Source organism: Zootermopsis nevadensis, unplaced genomic scaffold (assembly GCF_977971745.1).
Source record: "Zootermopsis nevadensis isolate Lab colony 2312 unplaced genomic scaffold, Znev_1.0 Znev_ptg000012l, whole genome shotgun sequence".
NCBI lineage: Eukaryota > Metazoa > Arthropoda > Insecta > Blattodea > Termopsidae > Zootermopsis > Zootermopsis nevadensis.
Window position 1 is genome coordinate 8,337,915 of NW_028259144.1, and position 20,705 is coordinate 8,358,619.

General features: G+C 35.3%; 1 protein-coding gene across 3 annotated transcripts in view; it reads right to left on the minus strand.

Moving 5' to 3' along the window:
• Positions 1-918: 918 nt before the first annotated feature.
• Positions 919-20,705, minus strand: part of LOC110832951 (uncharacterized) — a 199,139-nt gene continuing 179,352 nt past the window's right edge. For all 3 annotated transcript variants that reach the window (XM_022070455.2, XM_022070473.2, XM_022070445.2), the window contains exons 2-3: positions 17,552-17,685; positions 919-2,194 (exon numbers count right to left, since the gene is read on the minus strand). In XM_022070455.2, the coding sequence (XP_021926147.1) occupies positions 1,103-2,194; positions 17,552-17,685 (1,226 nt within the window). In that variant the 3' untranslated portion in view covers positions 919-1,102. The remainder of the gene's footprint in view (positions 2,195-17,551; positions 17,686-20,705) is intronic.

Consider the following 20,705-nt stretch of genomic DNA (forward strand, 5'->3'; position numbering starts at 1 on the left):
TTATTGTAACGAGTTGCATTTGACTGTTTTGATTAAATCATTAGAAAGACGTGGAATAAAGTTTAATGCGTTTTAAAATTATAAGAAGGATTCTTAAACTGTTATTGGAAAATTCAAGAAGGGCTTAAGGAGATGAATTATACGACAAACTAACACGAAGTTAAAAGGCGTTCTTAATTCTTTAGTTTGCATAAATGATGCCATAAACGAGTAACGAATGATGTTACAACATATTGTTTGGGTTTAGACTTTCTATCAAACCCGTTAGTACCGAGCTATAGTACAATTGCAACACATTCTATGGAGTGATTTTTATAAGGAACATAGGAAAAGTGGAAAATTTAACTGAACGTAATGTTACTGTTATCCATGGAAAATAGTATAAATTTCCAAGATTTTACATCTATAATAAGACAATATTTCAATATTCTTGTAGACAATTATCCACATATTTCACAGAGAATGTTGTAACATTGGTATAATATTTTGTACATTAAGAATAATTCAGTTTATTTCTTTAAATATTTATGGCGACTGAGCGATAACTGTAATATTCTTTCAAACAATTACAATTTAATACTTTTAAAGACACATATTTAAAAATTAACTTTTAGCTGTATTTCTAATTACTTTTTTTCTCTTCGTTGACATGGAAAACAGGAAATATAATTCTGTCCGGTTAATGTAGCTTTTAACACCGTGTACAACACCATATTGGAACACATATAGGACACAGAACATTTGGCAGTGCTGGGCTCCTTAAACGTAACACCTCGCACCATAATAAGAAAGTAAATTCACTTCGTTCCACCGCTCCAAAGGCAAAAATCATGTCATTTCCTAACCTCAACTCACTCGCATTGTTTACGTCACTCCCAGAAGCCTTATTCTCACAAACAGATGAATGTTCTATACGACGCATTAATCCATTCTGTTTTCATATTATTCAAATATAAATTTCCGTTAAACGGAGTCTTTAAAATAGTCTATTTGAACTGGCAGTTGGTGAGTGATATTCAATTTAATCTCTATACAAAATTTACCAACATTACCTTTCTGAATAATTCATATAGGCAAAAAATTATCACGTGACAAGTAATCCTCACCTCTGACATAATATAGACAATAGAGAGACAATCAGAAAGGTTGCAGAGGGAGAAAAAGATGTTTTCTTGCAACCAGAGTCCGTTGGTCCTTTAGAAGCCTCAAGGTTCCCCCTCGTTACCTGCTCGTGGCATCGGCCGATGGAGTCCAGATCCAAGTCACTCATCAATTTGCCGTTCACTTCTAGAGGAGATATACAGTAATTCTTACTTCTGAAATCGGTTCCGGTGGTGTCGTTAGCTAAAGGACTCTCAAGAAGTGTGTGTATATGACAGTCACATGGAAAATGGTTATCAATTACATTCAACTTTTCGACACCCTGAATTATTATAGCACCAGGTAGAGGTGTCTCCAGTAGATGGTTGCCATGTAATTGTAACATTTTTATACGATTAATAGGTTTTAACTTCAGTTCTTGAATTGCGTCTATCTTATTATTCTTTAGACTCAAGATTCCAATTTGAGTCATGCCTTCAAATGCATCGGCACGGATAATACCTAAGTCAGAATCCTGTATCGATAAAATATGGACGTGGCTTAGCCCTCGGAAGGTGTGAGGCTTCAGAGAGGAGAGGTCCATGAAGGCCAGCTTCAGAAAGCTAACTGTGTCGAGGCCACTGAAGGAATCAGGTTCCACTGCGCGGATGCCAGAAGGGAAGATGAGACGTTCCACGTTGGACAAGCCAGAGAAAGCCGAACTGTCCACTCGGTGAAGTGGATTGTTGTTCAGGAGAAGCAGACGAACGTTGGACGTCCCAGCAAACGCGTAACCTTCAACACGTTGTATCCGGTTGTGTCCTAAGAGTATTGTTGAAATATTCTGGAGACCGGCAAAGGAAAATTGGGCAATTGTTGTGAGAGGAGTATGTTGTATTGAGAGTTCTCGGAGGCGAGGAAGACCACGAAAAGCGAAAGGTTTGATGATTGAAATGTTGTTTCCGTCCAGAGAAAGCTTTTTTAATCCACGGAGTCCAGCAAAAGCGTCACTTTTTATGATTGGGAAGTGGTTCTTCGTTAGAGACAGGTGTTCCACTGTGGAAGGCAGTGACTTGATGGGGATCTCTGTTAGACCGCCAGTGTTGCACAGCACCTGCGGTACAACATACATTATGAGCAGTGTCTGGTCAGGTCTGGTTCAGAATTTAATTTACTTTAACATAAATTTCAAAAGTCAACTTTTGACATTTCAAGTAGCATCCTTTCAGAAGATTTTCAAATAAAAATTATATATAATAATTACAATCATTTAAATAACATCACGAATTGGCTGTTCACTGTACTTTGAGACACTGAAACTAAATTAAGAGTGTTATTAAAACTTCTTCTTCTTTATTATTCCGTCTCCTTTACAGGAGGTTGGCGACATATTATGAACGGGATCCTTCCATCCTTTTCTCGGACTGGGACCTGTTCATATACGTTCTTGGCAGATGATCCAGAAGTGGTTTGCCATTGCCTTCTTCTGTGTGTGAATGGAGTAATTGTTGGGATGCCACGGAGAAACCGGGGAAGCCCCCGGAGGAAAACTCCGTGTTGCCTAGACCACTGCCTTGTCCAACACAAGTTATAAATTCGGGTACCGCCGGGAATTGAACCCGGGACCCCAGGACTACAAGGCCAGGAGAATATTATTATGATAGAAGAATAGTTGATAAGGAAACTTATCTGATATTTGCCATTCTTTGGTGAGACATGTAAGACAACACGTTTAAACAACTTGATATAAAAATAAAATTTATTGACATCTTGTATCGGTACAAGACCTAGTATCTCACGCTTAGTGAACGAACACGAGTTTCATAACAAAAAAGTGCAAAGGACAAAGAGAACGAGAAAAAAACTAGAGTAAATTACATTAGGTAGAGCTTCAGACGTTGTACTCATTACGCATTAGGCCTATATTTAAGGTTTATACAACGGATGAAAATGAAATGGGCGTAGTAATACGGGTAAGAAAGGAAGAAATTTTTTTAAAAGTCTGGAAGTGAAATAAAATGAAGACTAGAATGAGATCATAATATTAAAATGACAGCAAATGCATTGATATTAATATATTTTACTTTCACAATGTACGGTCCAATGTTCCATAACTGTGACATTGTGTAACACTTGAGAGTAAAAGCCAGGAATTAATTAATTAATTAATTATTCAGTCGCATACCAACAAAAACTGTTATTTTATATAAAATTAAAAGTAACTGAGGCAATATTATATTAACTTAAAATTCGTCTTCAGTTTGTATTATGAAGAACAAAATTTCTGTAAGCCTGGCGTAAAAAATTTTATCCGAAACGTGGTAGCAGTGAAAGGATGCTAGTTTAAATTAATAAATTAAACTTGTGTAACCACTGCAGAAACCACAGTTACACGTAAGAAAGTGATGCAAGAACCCAAATTTATGACTGTAAGAATAAATTACTATTTAAAGTTACATTACAATAAATGAATTGAATTGAAATTAATTACTCCTATAGAGCAAAATATATGACAAATATTATTATTGATAACGAAGTTATCTATTACTTATCACATGATATTTAAGTAAAATACAATACTAACAAATATAAAGAATTTTTAAACTCTAAAGTGTCTAAAAGGAGCAATTAATTATCCTATAAATGACACACAAATAACAATAAGAATTTATATAAAGTAAAACATCTAAAGGGAGTAATCATATATCTTATACATGGCATGCAAATAAAAATGTATGACAATAGCCTATAAATGTTATGAGACGTATACTGTTTCATCTATTTTTTAAAGTACAATACAGTTAAAGAAAGTGAGCAACATTGATTATAAAATAATCCATTAGACTAACACCAAACATAAAAGAACACACAACAAGCAAAATGCATGAGACAAAGACAAGACGCAAGATTCAACTTTTATACAGACAACAGACAATCAATGACATTGTAGAGTTTCACATTGTTGTGTGGCTTTGAAGAAGTAAAATGGAAACATTAGGACGGAGTACATTGATGAAGGCAACATCAGACATTTAACGAAGAGAGATCTAAATACTATAGCGGTTTGTAGCACTAAAAGTGTAAAAGACACGTTTAGGCTAATCAAATTAATCCCTAGACATCTTTACCTCGAAAGAATATGTCTAGGTACAAAATTCAAACGTCTAGCTAGAAAAATGTAATTCTAAATTATGTCCAGATACAATTTTTTCTGTTTATTATTTTAATATTTACATAATACGAGCTTTTTCCTATAATACAGATAGTACACTAATTGTTTTAAATTTTACTGTAACATTGTTCATAAACAGGATGGCAAATTAAAAAAATTAACCACATCTGAGGTTATATGGTCAGATTCATAATTCGTGCTAGTTGAATATTCATATCTTTTCACCTGAAACGCCAAATTTCACACCGAGGCGTGACGCTGACCCCATCTGGTGGTGAGGTTAAGAATGAATAGGAGCTATACCTAACCTCACTCCCAAGCGCCTACATGGCGTGTAGTGGGACAGCTTTGCTTTACTTTAGAAATGAAGCTTAAACCGAACTTAAACGACATTAGAATAAGTTAAAAATATATGCATAGTTTAATATATCTGGCCACAATTTGATCGTTAATTATACAAGTGACATCATAGTTTTCTGGGGATCAGTGAATGATTCATGAAAGAGATTCCGTGGTATAATTACTGAGGCTTCAGCTATGTAATTGCTTAGTTACCTACAGGTTCCTTCAAGTGAGGATTCTCCGTGGAATCATATTGGCGCGCAAAATCTGAAGCAGTTATTTATGTAAAGTGTCTATTATTGTTACTTCAACCAAAACAATGACGAGTCGATAAATTTTACTGAAACTCAAGAAATAAAATTTTGTTAAATTCTGTTCAGTTGTTGCATGCAGACAGACATGGAAAATCTAACAAGTGAGGTTTTTTAGAATTCAATCCTGAACAGGTCTAAAATGGCTCACCTAACAAAACATGCAGATTATTATAATTCAATAATATATTTTATTTGTTTATAGTTTATTTATCTCGTCGTCAATAGCTCGCGATTCATTGTGTCCAATGGTAGAAAAAACTAATGAATAATGAATTAATCTGAGAAAATATTGAAAGAATAATTTGTGCCCTAATTTAAGGCATTTGCCTGAAGGAATTTTGGAAGAGTGAAAGCTAAAATTTCGGTCGCGACGTTCCATGATAAACTGATGTCGTTTTAGAAATTTCGTTTGTTCTACTGTAGATGACTCAAACCACGAGACATACAAGATACGTGACATGATACACACTTTTTCTTAGGACCCTCCACCCCTCGTCGCTCACCGAAAGCTTTTCGCTAGTACCTTGGATATTTGTAAGACTTTCTTCACCCTTGGGGCCAACATGTGAGATGTTATGACGTATGTATGATGCACATCCATTCAACTAACAGCTTCTAACGGCGACTTGCCCAACTACAACACATCTGCCACCTGTCACTGGCCATCAAAAACTCAACTTCGTCACAGTTGAGAACAAGTTCCAAGCGTCGTGCGTAAAAGAGGAACAAAGTGTCAGAAAATATGTCGATGGAGAACGTTAGAATACTTTGGTCCTTGGTTCCAATAATGTGCAGGGAGAGACATTTTTTTATTGTTTTTATTACCATTTATCGTTCTAATTGTTGTCATAATTTTAAAAGCTCAGACCTCATTGAGAAGCTAACAGTCGCTGAGTTTTTAAATAAATTAACCACCTATTATAGCTGATATGGAATCCAATATTGCATTACGGTGTTAACAAAAGACTGACGTTTGACCGAACAGGAGCTAAGCATGCAGAGAAAAATATTTAAACTTCAGATGAAAAAGTAACAGGAGACAAAGGTTTTACAATTTGAATATGACATTAAATAATATTACTGTATTAAAATCAAGGAACATGATATACGGGGCATGAGATATACGAAGATTACATTTATAATTATAATCGGAAAGAGATAAATTCAAAGACATGGGCGTCAGTGAAAGGATAATATTAAAATGGATGTTACAAACCAGGATATGAGGACGCTGATCAGGTTTATCTGACAGAGGTTAGGGACTACACATAAGCTCTTATAGAACACGGTAATAAACCTTCAATAAAAGGCTAAATATTTTTTGTTTAATCTGAGTGACTACTAGCTTCTGAAGAAAAATATACACTGTCGAGTACATAACTGGTTCACATAAAATTCTTCTGTCTTCCTGTGAACCAAGTCTCATACAGTTTTGTGACGTATGGTTTAAATTTACGATCTTAACTTATCGTTCGATTAAAAGTGAAGAAAGAATTAAACAGGTAGACTTAATGGATAATAACAAAATAGCTATACATAGATCTCAAATTTATTTAAGATTCTTCCAATTTTCGGTAAAAGGCTATATTTATTTCTTACCTTTATGTTACTTTAAACAAATATGTAATTCCAAAGAATTTTGTTTTTGAAGTTTCGACTCATCGTAGTTGTTAACTCGATTCAGTCTGTGAACGGAAATTGAAAATGCATGACGCTACTGTAATCGATCTATTCATTGTATTAAAACGTATGAGAATTCCATGAAATGGAGTAAAGCGAATGCTTTGTAATGAGAAGTTCATCAGTGTGTAAGAAACGCTATACATTGTTTATAGAACAAACTATATAGTTTCATTAAGACGTCTTGAAAGCGAACCATTAAAACTTTGATGCGACAGTCGAAACACGTCGCTGCGATATGAAAATTGTACTTAGGTTTTTTCACTGAAAGTAAACGTCTGTCCGACTCAGTGTTATTAGCGGCATTGTCTAAACAATTCTGATGAAATTAAATATTTAGAACTCTAATTGAAATTACACTTTTATTGTACGTAATCTCATAGAGCAGTGAGGGATGCCACTCTACACAAAACTAACATAAACATTTCTGTTTAATTCGATAAATATTTGAGAAATTTAAGTTGGGCATTAGATCAAAGATTTGGTGATTGGCTTAGTACAAGTTGGTTGAGGAAGATCACTATTAAACACCTGGGCCTCCATCTACTGTAAAGGTTAAGAATGCGTAGAACTATAACTCTTTCATATTTATAACTTCATATTGTTTAATGAACCGCAGTGGCAATTCTACCTTACAGTAATCAAGGAAATTATGGAATTTAATAAGACGAATTTTTTGTAATATAGATTTATGATGATTTTAATGTTATTAATCTTTTGTGAGGCTACGAACTTGGTGTATCTGTACACAAAAGTCTGTATGTGAAATTAGTTGACATGGGCGACAGAAAAACAGGATTGTCACGTTAAAAAGCTAAAAATCTAGGCCTATATAGATCAATGTTTCATGTGGTAAGAAATTACAAATTTAAATTTATTTAAATTTGGTGATCTTATAATTCAGAATTTGGATTTAGAATAGATAATATCAAAAACATCTGGCGCATTTTCAACCTTGTTACAGATTCTTTCGAATTATTCTCCGCCTAGAGACCGGCTGTCTTCACTGGGGGTTTTAGGGGGTTTTCCTTAGTCCCTCCAGGCAGATGCCCAATAGTATCTTAAATCAAGCCAAGACCGCTTCCTTCCACATCCATTCCAATTTACCCTCAACCTCTCATTCGACTTTACATAGTCTGAGCTACTGAAAAAGCGTAGTTAAATACTTGCGAATGTTACCGTTATATGTAAATTTGAAGAAACTATAATCGAATTTCCGCTTCATAAACATGGCTATTCAAGAACATTGGTACAAACTTTGTTCATGTCGAGACTTTTATTAAATTCTACTTGAATGTGTATTAATTTAAATTAATATTTTGAAAAAACTAGTATTAAAACGAATTAATATAAACAATATTTCCTATGTTGAGATTTTTATAATAATGTTTCATGTCACCTAAAGGGGTACAGTTTTATGAATACCACGAAAATGATTTGACAGCTGAGACTAGATCAACTGTTACGATTATAATCTAGGTTACATAAAATTTGTTAAATTATTTTACAGTTATTACCCTAGATTATTTGAATAAATGCAAGTAATATACCTGATAGTCAATTTGTACAGGTACTAGATAGGTCATTTTCAGAGAAATATTGTTTTAATATTGATATATCGTAAATCTTCTCGGTAAATTCATCCCTGTTTGGGCATTACAAACAGAAAGCCCCAATTGAGACAGGCGTAGAAATATTATATTCAAAAACGTTTCAGAAGTGCATAATTGGCACATAAGTGGCGACCACTCACCATCGGCAGCCTACCTACTCTACCCAAGCTAACACAATTCTCTTTTAAGAAGAAGAAGAAGAAGAAGAATGGAAATAAGAAGAAGAATAAATGAAACTAGGAACAAATTTGTGTGATGGCTTCGACGTAGCCTCAAAACTCGTTTATATAACGTAGAAACATTTTCTGTTCACCTTCTATGAGCTTTTCTTTCAGCTTTAAAGTCACTAGCACTTCCATTTCATCACGTTTCGTGCAGGAAAATGGAGGACGTAAAGTTGTCAGGTGAATGGAATTGGAAAGATACCGGAAATGACGTATAAAAGTAATAATAAAAATGTTTTTAGAATGAATAATAAGTTAACGTAAACTACATGCTTTTAAAAATTTCGAGATACTTTTGAAGACTTAAAATGTATAAAATAATTTTATATGCCCGAATTTATAACTTGTGTTGGGCAAGGCCTTGGTCTAGGCAACATGGAGTTTTCCTCCGGGGGCTTCTCCGGTTTCTCCGTGGCATCCCAACAATTACTCCATTCACACACAGAAGAAGGCAATGGCAAACCACTTCTGGATCATCTGCCAAGAACGTATATGAACAGGTCCCAGTCCGAGAAAAGGATGGAAGGATCCTGTTCATATGGACCTGTCGTCAGACAGAACACTAAATAAAGTAATGTGTGTATCTTCACGTATTTTAAAATGTAATAAAATCCTGGATTTGATATAATTTTTATAATAAAGAAACCTGGGATATGAACAAAAATCTTATGTTATTAGTCTTTCGTCTTCTTCCCATCTTTAAACAAAGTGTAGAACAAAACAAAAGCTATTTCTTACTGATTCAAAAGATGTCTTAATCTTAAGGACGAACAAAGGAATTTATTTAAAATACACGACTGTGAGTTATGTAATGTCAGAAAATCATTTTCCCATTTTTAAATACAATGCATTTCAGAGTTCAAAGTAGAAAACAAAATTTTTTAAGAGTCTCACTACCGAGCTATAAGAGTCTTTAAGTCTGTATGTCAGCTCCATAATTCAATTATGGACATTAATTGACAGAATATCAAGCCGTTGGTGGTAACCTTACCATAACTCTTGGTTCCCTACAGACCAGTCATTAATGGTAGCAGTGTGGTAAAATAATGAGGTGGGAAATAACAAGCGCTATGCACTTTGATGTCCTGGAGTCTTGTACAAGTAACGGTATACTGTCAGCTCCTTCTTCAAGACCTGACTGTCACTCAGCTGGCAAAAAAATACCTCAACTTCTATGAAACCCGAAATGTCATTACTGTACTTATAAAAGAACGCCACTGAGCCAGCTGAATCTTGTCTACACCACCAAACTCTTATCTGTTAGATTCACTTAAATACTGCTCAGAAATTATATCGTAATTCTCCCAAAGCGGATTTTTTATTCGGAATTTCCTACCAAAACTTTTAGCATTAATATTTCCTATGTATTCTGCATATTCGTCTTATCTCATGCGTTTTATTTTGATAACTCTAAAAGTATATGGCGAAAAGTTGATCCTATAAATTGTTAATCTCCTCAATGTCCAATTCTTAACGCGGAAAGGAAGTTTTGGGCACATGTTCATTTATGCCTTTAAATCCGAGTGGTAACTATATGTACCATACACTTAAACAATCAGTAACATTGCACTATGTATTTATAATTTTTGTATGAATTTCAATACAAAGAATGTTCCCACAAACAGAATTAACAAGTAAAATGTTTTGTTTTCTTTTGGAGTATGGACTAAATTATTAACTATCATTTAGGCGAGTTTCGGCTTTAAAGGGTTAATAAATCAATTACACATAATTTGAAGCCAACTTGTAAAATTTGATGTTTACACGACGGTGAGTCTGAAAATGGCTGTATTCTGGGTTATTGCGCCGTTTAGTCTGGTAGAAGTTTATCGACTTTTAATAGTGCCCCCTCATCGCCCTGATGATGGAGGCAGCATGGAACTCTAAAACGCCAGTAATCTTAAATTTATTTAAATGTTTTAAACACTGTGATTATGACGGTGCCATTTTCTCTGTGTTACCATTTGGCCTATTTTCCAGACGGTCCTTAGCTAGAATTACATCAGCAGTCGTCAACAAACCGCATGCTTCAAGGTCGCGGAAGTACTCCCCCCTTACCACGCTGCTCTAAGTCAACAGAACAGCATTGCTAGATTTATTACGTCATAAGTTCTGAACTGCCTTCACTCGCCTGGTCTCAGCTGATCGTGTTGCAACGTTGTATGATTTTACTGTGACTTTGAAACATGCAATTTGGTGACGACTACTACAGTGCAAAAGGAATTTTTTTTGTGTTTATGATTCCACAATTTGCACCGAGGTTTTATTGTAAAGAAAGAAAGCTCTATATAAATATATTCAGATACTTTAACACCAAATAATTAGATCTGTTCTGGTCTTATGTAATTATCTGTTATGAGCACAAAGGAAAGTTATGTCTCGTGAAGTTTCTAGAAAGAATTCGACAGAAATTAAATGTTCGCACTGAGATACTTCAAATAAAATTAGAGATTCTCTGTCAGACAAAATTTCAGTGGTAACAAAACATGATACGAAATATAAATCGAAATAAAATAATTATTAAAAATATCAAATCTATAACCATTTTTTCGGAAAATGATACACATTGTTAATATGCCGATCCAAAAACTGTTAAACAAATTCCAACATGTTTGTGGAACCAGATAGGATGATTATGTAAAAATATTGCTTTGATATTAAAAAAAATCCTGTTTTTATATATTATAATATGGTGGCTTTGTGAACTTTATATCGGTATTAAACACTGTGAAATCTCTTGATTTTATAACAATAACACTCCAAAAAGTATGCAATACTTTTAATACCGTGTTAATAAAAAATAAAGGATTCCCCAAATATAAAATGCTGCTTAATGAACAACTGTAATTAAACTTAGGCAAGTTAAATTTTATTAGGATAGCATTTTTTGATATAAAGAAAAAATATAATATGTTAAAGGGCAGGATTTGAATTCGTAACTATACCCTGCTCTAAACGTAAAAAATTCGGGCCTCAAATTGTCTTGCGGGTCAGGCCAGAATAGGAAATCGAGAGTAATGCAATTTCCCACAGAATATTACTTTATAATACTTTTTAATCTTATTGTGTATTTTGAAACATGTACAAGAAATCAGGTGCCATATTTTCTTCCCAAAATATCGCATCCGTGTATCGGAAATTAGTAATATGGCTATGTCGCGCAGTTTCCAATGCAAATGCAAAGGAGGTCGGGTTATATGTGCTGAAAATATAGGTGAGAGGGGAAAGTCAGCTGGTAGTTCATGCATATATGACGGGGATACACGTGTACCCTAAAGCAAATAGTTCGCTTGACGTAATCCATTTCAGTAATAACCTACATGGGAAATGTAACACAGCGCCAACTTGAGTAAACAGCTGTTAATTGAAGCCTCGGTAGCTAAATTTTACAACACGAACAATTGAGTGAAATAAAATATTATTCTTTCAGCAAGAACAATGGCTTGGACTATTCAGCTGATTCCAGATAGGATAAAATGGTTGGATTTTAAAAGAAGATGAAATTTCAGGATTCATAAAACACTGGATTTCTTAAGCATTTGAGTAAATCACAAATCCTCCAAAATTATTTCGTACCATTGAGTTAGTTCACACGTAATTTTGCAATTAAATCCAGTTCTTTACATGAATCTACTAACCACTTAATAATCTAACCACACTTATGCATTTATACTGAAGCTAAGCACTGCTCACTTCCAGTCTCGGTTAACTCGTTCGTGACAAATGAACCAGCGTATTTCTTCAGCTCTGTTTAACCTTGACAGAAACAAAGGAAGTCGAAGATACTTTTCATATGCACTTGAAAGTGCTTGCAGGCTCTTTGACTCTTGGCCTGTTCAAAAATTTTCATCTTTTCAAACCCTCTGTTAACGTGTGGTAACTTAAGAATTCTTGAACGGCGAGCCTCCATCTACACAGGACAGCACAAGACAAACACAGACTATGTCCATGATTTCAGTGTCTGAGCTGTCAAGATACAAGTCTTTCACGCGCGGCCACCATGATCGCCGAACTTCCTCCATCCGCGTCTCTTTTGTGCTATAGTAATAATTATTGATAACTTAAGTTAAATAGCACGAAATCAAAAATTCTGCGTTCTTTACGTTTCGGATGATATAACCACAGAACACCTCGTAACGCAGAATTAATAAAACAGCTATAAGCATATGACAGCTCTCTATAGCAGCCCCCAGCGAACTATCTGCTCCAAGGCCACGGCTCTAAGACAATAATTAAATGTTTATAGCTTTGTTGTACTGTGAGTTCTGAGCTGTATTTACTCGTCTGGGCTAAGCTCTTCGTGTTGTAACCTTGTGCGATTTCTCTGTGACCTTGAGGCATACAATTTGGTGGGTTACTGTAGTTAATAGTCTGATGTTATTATGATCAAATTTCTTGTAATGTCTGTAATATTTTAGAAGAGGGACGACTCTGTTAGGGCTGCTAGCAGAGAAAGAGGAAGTATATTACTAAGCACAATGAAGAATGCGCGGTTTTCTCTGTTAATGCGATAGTGAAGCTTCGGTGAGGGCTTCCAGATGGCCTTCAGCCAACCGCCACTATAAAGAGGATTAACGATTCGTTTTTCTGAACCCCCACCCTACCAGTGTTTTTATTCTTCAGAGCATAAGTGAAATACGTTGGCTAAACAAATTTGGATTTTCAAGCATATTATGGAATTTAGACCTATAGGAAAAATATTTATAGAAATATATAGTCAGTTTCATGTATAATTTCATCTTATCATGTACAGCCGCGTTGAATGTTCAGTATTATCTAACGTTCCACTCTGAACATGGCAAACGCAAAACTAGACGAAACTTGGAATAATAATGAACATCTGATGCGGATTAACCCCGAAATTCAGAATTATACGCCGAGTTCCTGCCGAAAAAACCTAGGGACAAGTATTTAAATTATCATTTTCCAGGTATGATTAAAAGGTGTCTTAATTAACTTCTATAACTAATATATTTTAAATCTAACAATTGATAACTGGCAATTTCTTTTTATTCATTGTAATCTACCGATGCTGACACATGAAATATTTTATTTTAGTGTATATTTATTTGAACTAGCGTTCCGTTGTGTCATATATTAATAATTCAGTTTTCTTAAACTACCGGATAAAATTGACGTTATAATCAGCACGTAATATATTTTCTTATTTTACCCTATACTTTTCTGTGTGTGTGTGTGTGTATCGTAAAGGATGAGTCACTGCGTAGAATATAAGTGTTGATAATTATAGAAAGCATTATTTAAAGAAATTAATAATATCCATAGCGTAGTGTAATACTGATAATGAATTTATACAAATACAGACATATTATTAATTCCAAGAACTATAATTAATACAAAAGTAATTAATAAATAAAATTTTACAAATTAGACTGAAACGCTATTGCAAAACTTTCATTGATGAATGATATTAAAGAATATAACTGGTGTATCCAAGTACTGGCCCTGAAGATGGCAGAAGCATGTAGGAAAAAATAAAACTTTAAAATTACGCACAGAATTTATTACAATAAAAAACTTCCTGGGTTCAATCTAGATGTAGTTATTCCTTGAACTACTACATTTCACTTACGACTCAAGAAGATATTTTCAAGTGACAGTGTCTTGAGCAAGTCGGAGAGCTAACTGACTGCAATAGCCAATATTGTGCTGTAATAGGAAGTAATTATGAATGACCTTTACTATGTACGACATCTCGAAATTATATTTAATGTAAAATTAAGTAAAATATCCATTAAACTTTAAGTAAAACTCCACTCATAGGTAGTGAGCAGGTAAAACTGAGTGGTTAGATTCAAGGTCCAGATGATTTTTTCTCGCTGTTTGGTTGGTAGAATGGTGGATGGGCGTCAAAACTGGCGTGGACGCCGTAGCAAAGATAAAATGCCTGCCTCTACCAGGAATCGAACCACGGAAGTAAGTAGCAGGCTGTTTTACTGACTGAGCTCTTCTGGTGCATAATAAATTTATAGATTCAGAAGTTACTAACAGACACGTTTCACTCTAAAACTATTACTTATCTTTTTAAAACTGGCTTCAACAGCTTAATCAGTTTACTCTTATAAACTGAAGATGTAGGTTAATTCTGTGAAGGCATTGTTCCGGTTTTAGACTTCAGATGGCAGGAAAATAGGCAGTGAATAACCATGGACCTAATGAATGTTTCTGTATGAACGTAGCAAAAGTTTTAAATTTTGTAAATATCGGAGTTCCTGAACTGAAACCATTACATGGACAGCTTTGCGAATTTCATCTGGAAAGTTCTACATAGATGGCACTGTATTTCCTGTTTCTCTTGTTCATAAATGCACTGTACTAAATCCCGCAAAAAATGTTTTGAAAAACCTTACTCATATTTAATATTAATACCAACTCTGCTTCTAAATATTTTCTTTCAAAAGTTGGTAATAACTGTATCACTAACGCTTCGTTCCCTATAATTTCCAATTCTTTACTAACTCATCACATCATCTCTTATCGACTCTATAATCTGAATATAATGATTCAGTATAAAATAAACATTTACTTTGTAAATTAAACTGTTAAGAAAGTTTCCTATGCTCGCGCTGATGAGTCAGTCATTAAGAAAGGGAATAGAAAGACGCAGTCGTAGCCTATTTTAAGATACTATCCCAGCATTTGCCTAGAGGGACTGAAGAAAACAATCGATACTGCCATCAAAATAGCCGATCTGAGACGAGATTTGAACCAGGAACTTTGAGAACACGAAGGGATAATACTGCTTATTTGATCGTGATATTCGGTTCAGAAAAATAACCCCTCTTCCCAGTGGGTTGAAAAATGGGTGGATCTTGAAGCTGTTACGAAGATAAAAATGAAATAAAAGGGCATTGAGACAAAACTCGATGTATTTGGTACTAGAGAGTGATCAGCTTCGCGTTGTAGTCTCTGTAATTTTCTTAGTGGGTTGTTTTGGATGTGACAGCAATGAAAAACATCTTATTCTGCTGGAAATGAGCTCTAGCCTTCAATAATCGTAGTACGCCATAAGTTCATAGCCAGAGATACTTCACTCAAGTAAACATCATAACACAATTTCTAAAATATACTTTAATATTATCCGTCCAGCTACTGAAACTCCTGTCTCACAATTTATATGAAATGTCCCTACCAACATTCAATTTTCTTTTTTTTGATTTTATTTCAAGTTTTCATGGCGGTAAAACCATAAGATTACAATTTAAACCTATGTTCTTTGTTAATTCTTATTACAAGTCTGAGTATTTCCAGTCATATAATTTAACACTTTAAAACCGAAGCTCGTTTAAATATTTTTTTTTAAGAATTCAGTCCTTACCTCAAACAAAACACAAAAACATTTCACCATTAAAAATATTAACTGGTTAATGTTGTGAAGGAAATAATCACGATTAAACACTAACAAAGACTTAAAACATAAATTAAAATGCTCAGCTACTGATCGATAAAGCAGGTGGCAGCCGATATATTTCTCACTGGTTTTTAAAAGACTGATCACTTTAACGATATTATGTGAATACTGAAAACCGTTAAGCTTTTTGTGTAATTTTCCCAAGAGGCGAAGAAGGACAATGCTACAGTCACGGAGTTGGAAGTCTTTGGGTTTCTACTACGGTTCGCCACGCGTCAGCGACTAGATTAGGGAGATACAGAGAACGCTACCAGCACCATCTGCTGAGACTTTTCTGCAACACAACCGACTGCAGACTTCAGCCATGCTCATGTCCTGTACTTGGAATCTTGACTGTTTTAAGGGCTTAAAAGCGGTCGAATATTCGTCACAGAGCGAGTTTTGTCTTCAAACTTTATATCCGTTCGTTACACAGTAAACAGCCATGTAATAAGTAATTTAAAGGGAATCTGTAGCTTCTGATATTTGTTATACACTTTAAGATTTCTGTCTTCTAGGTTTTTACTCCGTTTGGTAGACATTTACCAACGTTTTACGACAGCTCCTTCATTATCATATAGTGATGATGGAGGCAGCAAACACATCCGAAACGTCGGCAGGGAAAAAGACTCTATACGAGGTGCGATCGGAAAGTTTCAAGACTGTGTCAATAGCGGGCGAACCGGATGTAGTACGAGCTTCTGCCGCTAGCGGGTGCGGCCTACATTCATAGTGAATCAGTGTGCCAGCCGGCACCATCGAATTAGCATTTGTTTCTTAGTTATGGGCGTTTTGGTAGTGCATTACACCGACCCTCCTGCGATTTCGGAATGGCGTGTGCATCAAATTTTGCCAAAGACTCGCCAAAACGGCTACGGAAACCTATGAAATGCTAAAACAAGCATTTGGGGAGTCCGCAATGGGTCGTGCACAAACTTTTGTGTGGCATTCACGTTTTGAAAACGGCCGAACCTCTGTCGATGATGACGAGCGTTCTGGACGACCATCTTCGAGCACAACGCCCGAAAATGTTACGAAGATTTGGCAGGCCATTCACGAAGACCGACGTCGTACCATCAACGACTTGTGCGACATTGTTGGGATAGGCTATGGGACCTGTCAGCTGATTCTAAAGGAAGAACTCCACATGCGACGCATCCTGTCTGAGGACCAGAAGCAGAATCGACTTCTCGTTTGTCAGGAACTCAAAGATCTTGCAAGAACCGACCCCAACTTCCTTTCTAAGCTCCGTGTGACTTCTTCCTCTTCCCAAAGATGAAAATTCAGCTAAAGGGAAGGAGATTTGAGACGATAGAAGAGATTCAGGCAGAATCGCAGATGGTGCTTGACAGGCTGACAAAGAAAGATTTCCAGGGATGCTTCCAGGCTTGGCAGCGGCGCTGGGATCGTTGTGTTCACTCCCAGGGGAACTACTTCGAGGGTGGTGGATGAATTTAATACCTGAGATAAGTGTACGGGTTTTTATACGCGCAGTCTAGAAACTTTCCGATCGCACCTCGTATCACTACAAGGATTTCAATTCCTGCTACAAGATCGCAGTAATTTCTTTTACGGACCATGACAAAGATAAAACTTGCATTACAGGGGACATTTTACATTTCTACAGTAGGATATAAAGGAGTCTGGCATTTAACTACACATGCTCCATGGTATGAACGTGGCAAGCATTTAAGACATGCACCAGAGGGTCTTACCTGTGTCTGCGAAAGGCAGATGCACTCTGGGATGCAATTGACCACCAGGATGCTGTGGATGACACGCAGAGTAAACATCAGTGCAAAAAGCAGTAGCAGTAGACACTGCAACTGCATGGTTTCACCCCCAGCATCTGCAACAAGATTATCTCTTTTCACTCACTGTTTTACATTACTGTCACGTGTGAGAAAACTTAAGTTGTCGCTTAGATCCAGTGTCGACGTAACACACTTTAAACTTATATTTAAAAGAAATCCAACTTATATCTCTAAACTGCTACCGCATAACGCTGATGAATCTTCCTGTCTCCTTTCAAAGTCTCTCAATAAAAATCCTAAAATATATTAAAACATAAAACGATCTCATTCTTCAAATCCTTACCCTTTCACTATCGTCACATCTCATTTGATACTATAAAACATATGCGCTTCATTTAATACAGTTAAATATTTTATAAATTAATCCACCATGACCAGACTTTCAGCGCGCAACTTCTACCGTAGCCAAGGATAGAATACTGACACTCTTATTGATGATATTTGAATAAAACTGCAGATGTCGAAAAGCACAAATGACGAAATTCACCTGTAATCATCATTTTATCCCATCAAATGCTTAGAAAATGATGTAATTGACAGAGCGTCGTTAAAGAACTACCCAATTTCTGGTACATGCTCTTGAATCTGTGGGTTTCTTATATTAAATAAGATCATGTTTATGGGATATGAAGTACCTGAGTATGGTGGATGTTTATGTAAATATAATTCATTATAGACAATAGGAACTTGTGGGATATTGAAAGCTGTAGCTTTCTCGCTCCATAATCTGCTTAAAACAATTGGATGCTCTAAACACATGGCATTATCCTGGACTTACTGTACAACATGCAATACTCGAAATTACGTGTAATAAGGTGACTTCTCCATTCGTAGGACCTTAATAATAGCAGTTAATGACAAATTTGAAACAACTGCATGAAATTAAACGTCATGTAAGTTTATATGGCCGTTCACAGAGGTCGCGGGAACAGACCACAAGGCGTAATTCTTAATTGTTGATGCTGATGATGATAATTTGATGTGTTAAATAACTGAACAGTTTGAGGCATAGGTTTATGTGTACAAAACAAATAAGAACATGTCTTTTTAAAACTATTTTATTTAACAAACCACTTCAGGCGTTCCGATACAACAGTAGTTTAAACTCAGAAATATTTACATGCGGAATCTGTTTTAACACAAATTTACATGAATGCCTTAGGTACATTTGTTTTTGTTTTTTCATGTGTTTATAAAACGTTGCTGATTTTTGTTTTGCTACTTTCGTTCATTAACGGACTTATTTTAATTTTATTATCGACTTTATTCCATCTGTTGAGCTTTGAATGAAATGACAAAATAATCATATTTGTTGCGACAGATTTGGAAGAAAGCGGCTTAATTAAAAGTAGTGACAACGCATTCGGTTTATTTAATTACGTTTTATAACTTCATAGGTATAGGATACACAATAGTAAGACAATTCTGGATTATGAATTTGAAAGAATATGGAAGAGTTCGTTGTATATTTTCGATATTTTTTCAATCTCGAACAAATCAACCGATTTCCGAGTAAAATTTCAAAATCGACAATTATCGAATATAAAAACAAGAGTTATGTTAAAGATTTTAATACGTTTATTTAATAATACGATTTCTTCGTTATTACAGACTATTCTTGAATTAATTTAGCTCTGTCTGGTACCTGTTTTTCGCATTACTGAAGACAATCATGGGAAGGAGTTTGAGGCAACCTACGACAGATTCTCCTCTTACCCTCGTCATTTTGTTAATTTATCATGTTTCAACATCAATCACTATTTTCATTAGTGTCACAGAAAATTACTGGAAATTTTAGCTGAGACAGAGTGAATAATTTCACGATATGACATACTCGAGACACAAGCGATATTTAGGCAGAAATACTGCACACTACAATTACTTCAGTATTCCTCTCCTTCATAATTATTGTCTGTACCTACGATAGAACAGTAAAGTAGACTCATAACTCCAGTTTAAAGCCAGGTTAAAATAAGTTGAAAATATAATTTTGAACAAATCTCATCAAAATAACATCTAAAGATTTTACTTCCGTAACTTTTAAGGAGAAACCGAGGAAAATGGGAAAAGTATTAAATCATATTGGCTGGTTCTTGGTCGGGATTCAAAGCCGGTACATTCCAAATGCGATTCAAATGTATTTCTACTGTTCTGGCCCTCAACGGTGTGTCTGGTAAAATAAAATTGTCCGTGATTTTTAGTAGAATAAGGGTAAAAAGTTTGATACGCCACTGAATTTCCTTCAAAACCCATTAAATAGAATGTAACGTTCCGAAATAATAAAAACTTCCTACACAAAATATGTCGAGCTTACAAAAAAAAACTGCTGGCTCAGGTGTGAGGAGGACAGCGTGTTGAAATGGAATCATCGTTCAACAAATCTGTGTTGGCTAAAAACTAGTGAAATTTCTCTTTTACAGCTTTTGGACGGGGGGAAAGTTGCTGAGATGGAACCTCAACGGAGTCGGTCCGGAAATCCGGACGTTTCCGGACTCTAAGGGCTCAAAAATCTCCCAGAACCACCCACCGCTAACACCTACTGACTCCCGCGAGCGTACGATAGATTCTACTTGCAACAGTGGCACATGTCTGCAACATTTCAAAACTTTGATGCAAAAAGAGGATATGTTACATGTTGCATTTGCTTTGAAGGGACAAACATTGATTTAAAACATTTACTCTTCTCAATCTTGTCTCTTACGTAATAACATCGTGTTATACTTCCTACCGTTTTAATAATTGTAACAGCCAATAACATGATTTGTCTATACTGTTTTGTACCAAAGTCTTCAGTTATAAAGAATGATCAAGACATCACAAAACTTATTCCTGACTCATATTATATTTGTCAAAAAAACAAATTACATTTAAATCAGGAAACTGAAATTATGATATGTTAAGTGATGAAAATGTCCAAATAATAAAATATTTTGAGGGATATCGTCAAAGCGAAGGTTGGCCTAAATGTTTTCTGTCCTGCACGCTAACCAGACGAGATATCGTCGTCTTTTGACACAAGATAATCGCTAATTTTTTTCCCAAACTCATTCTTACA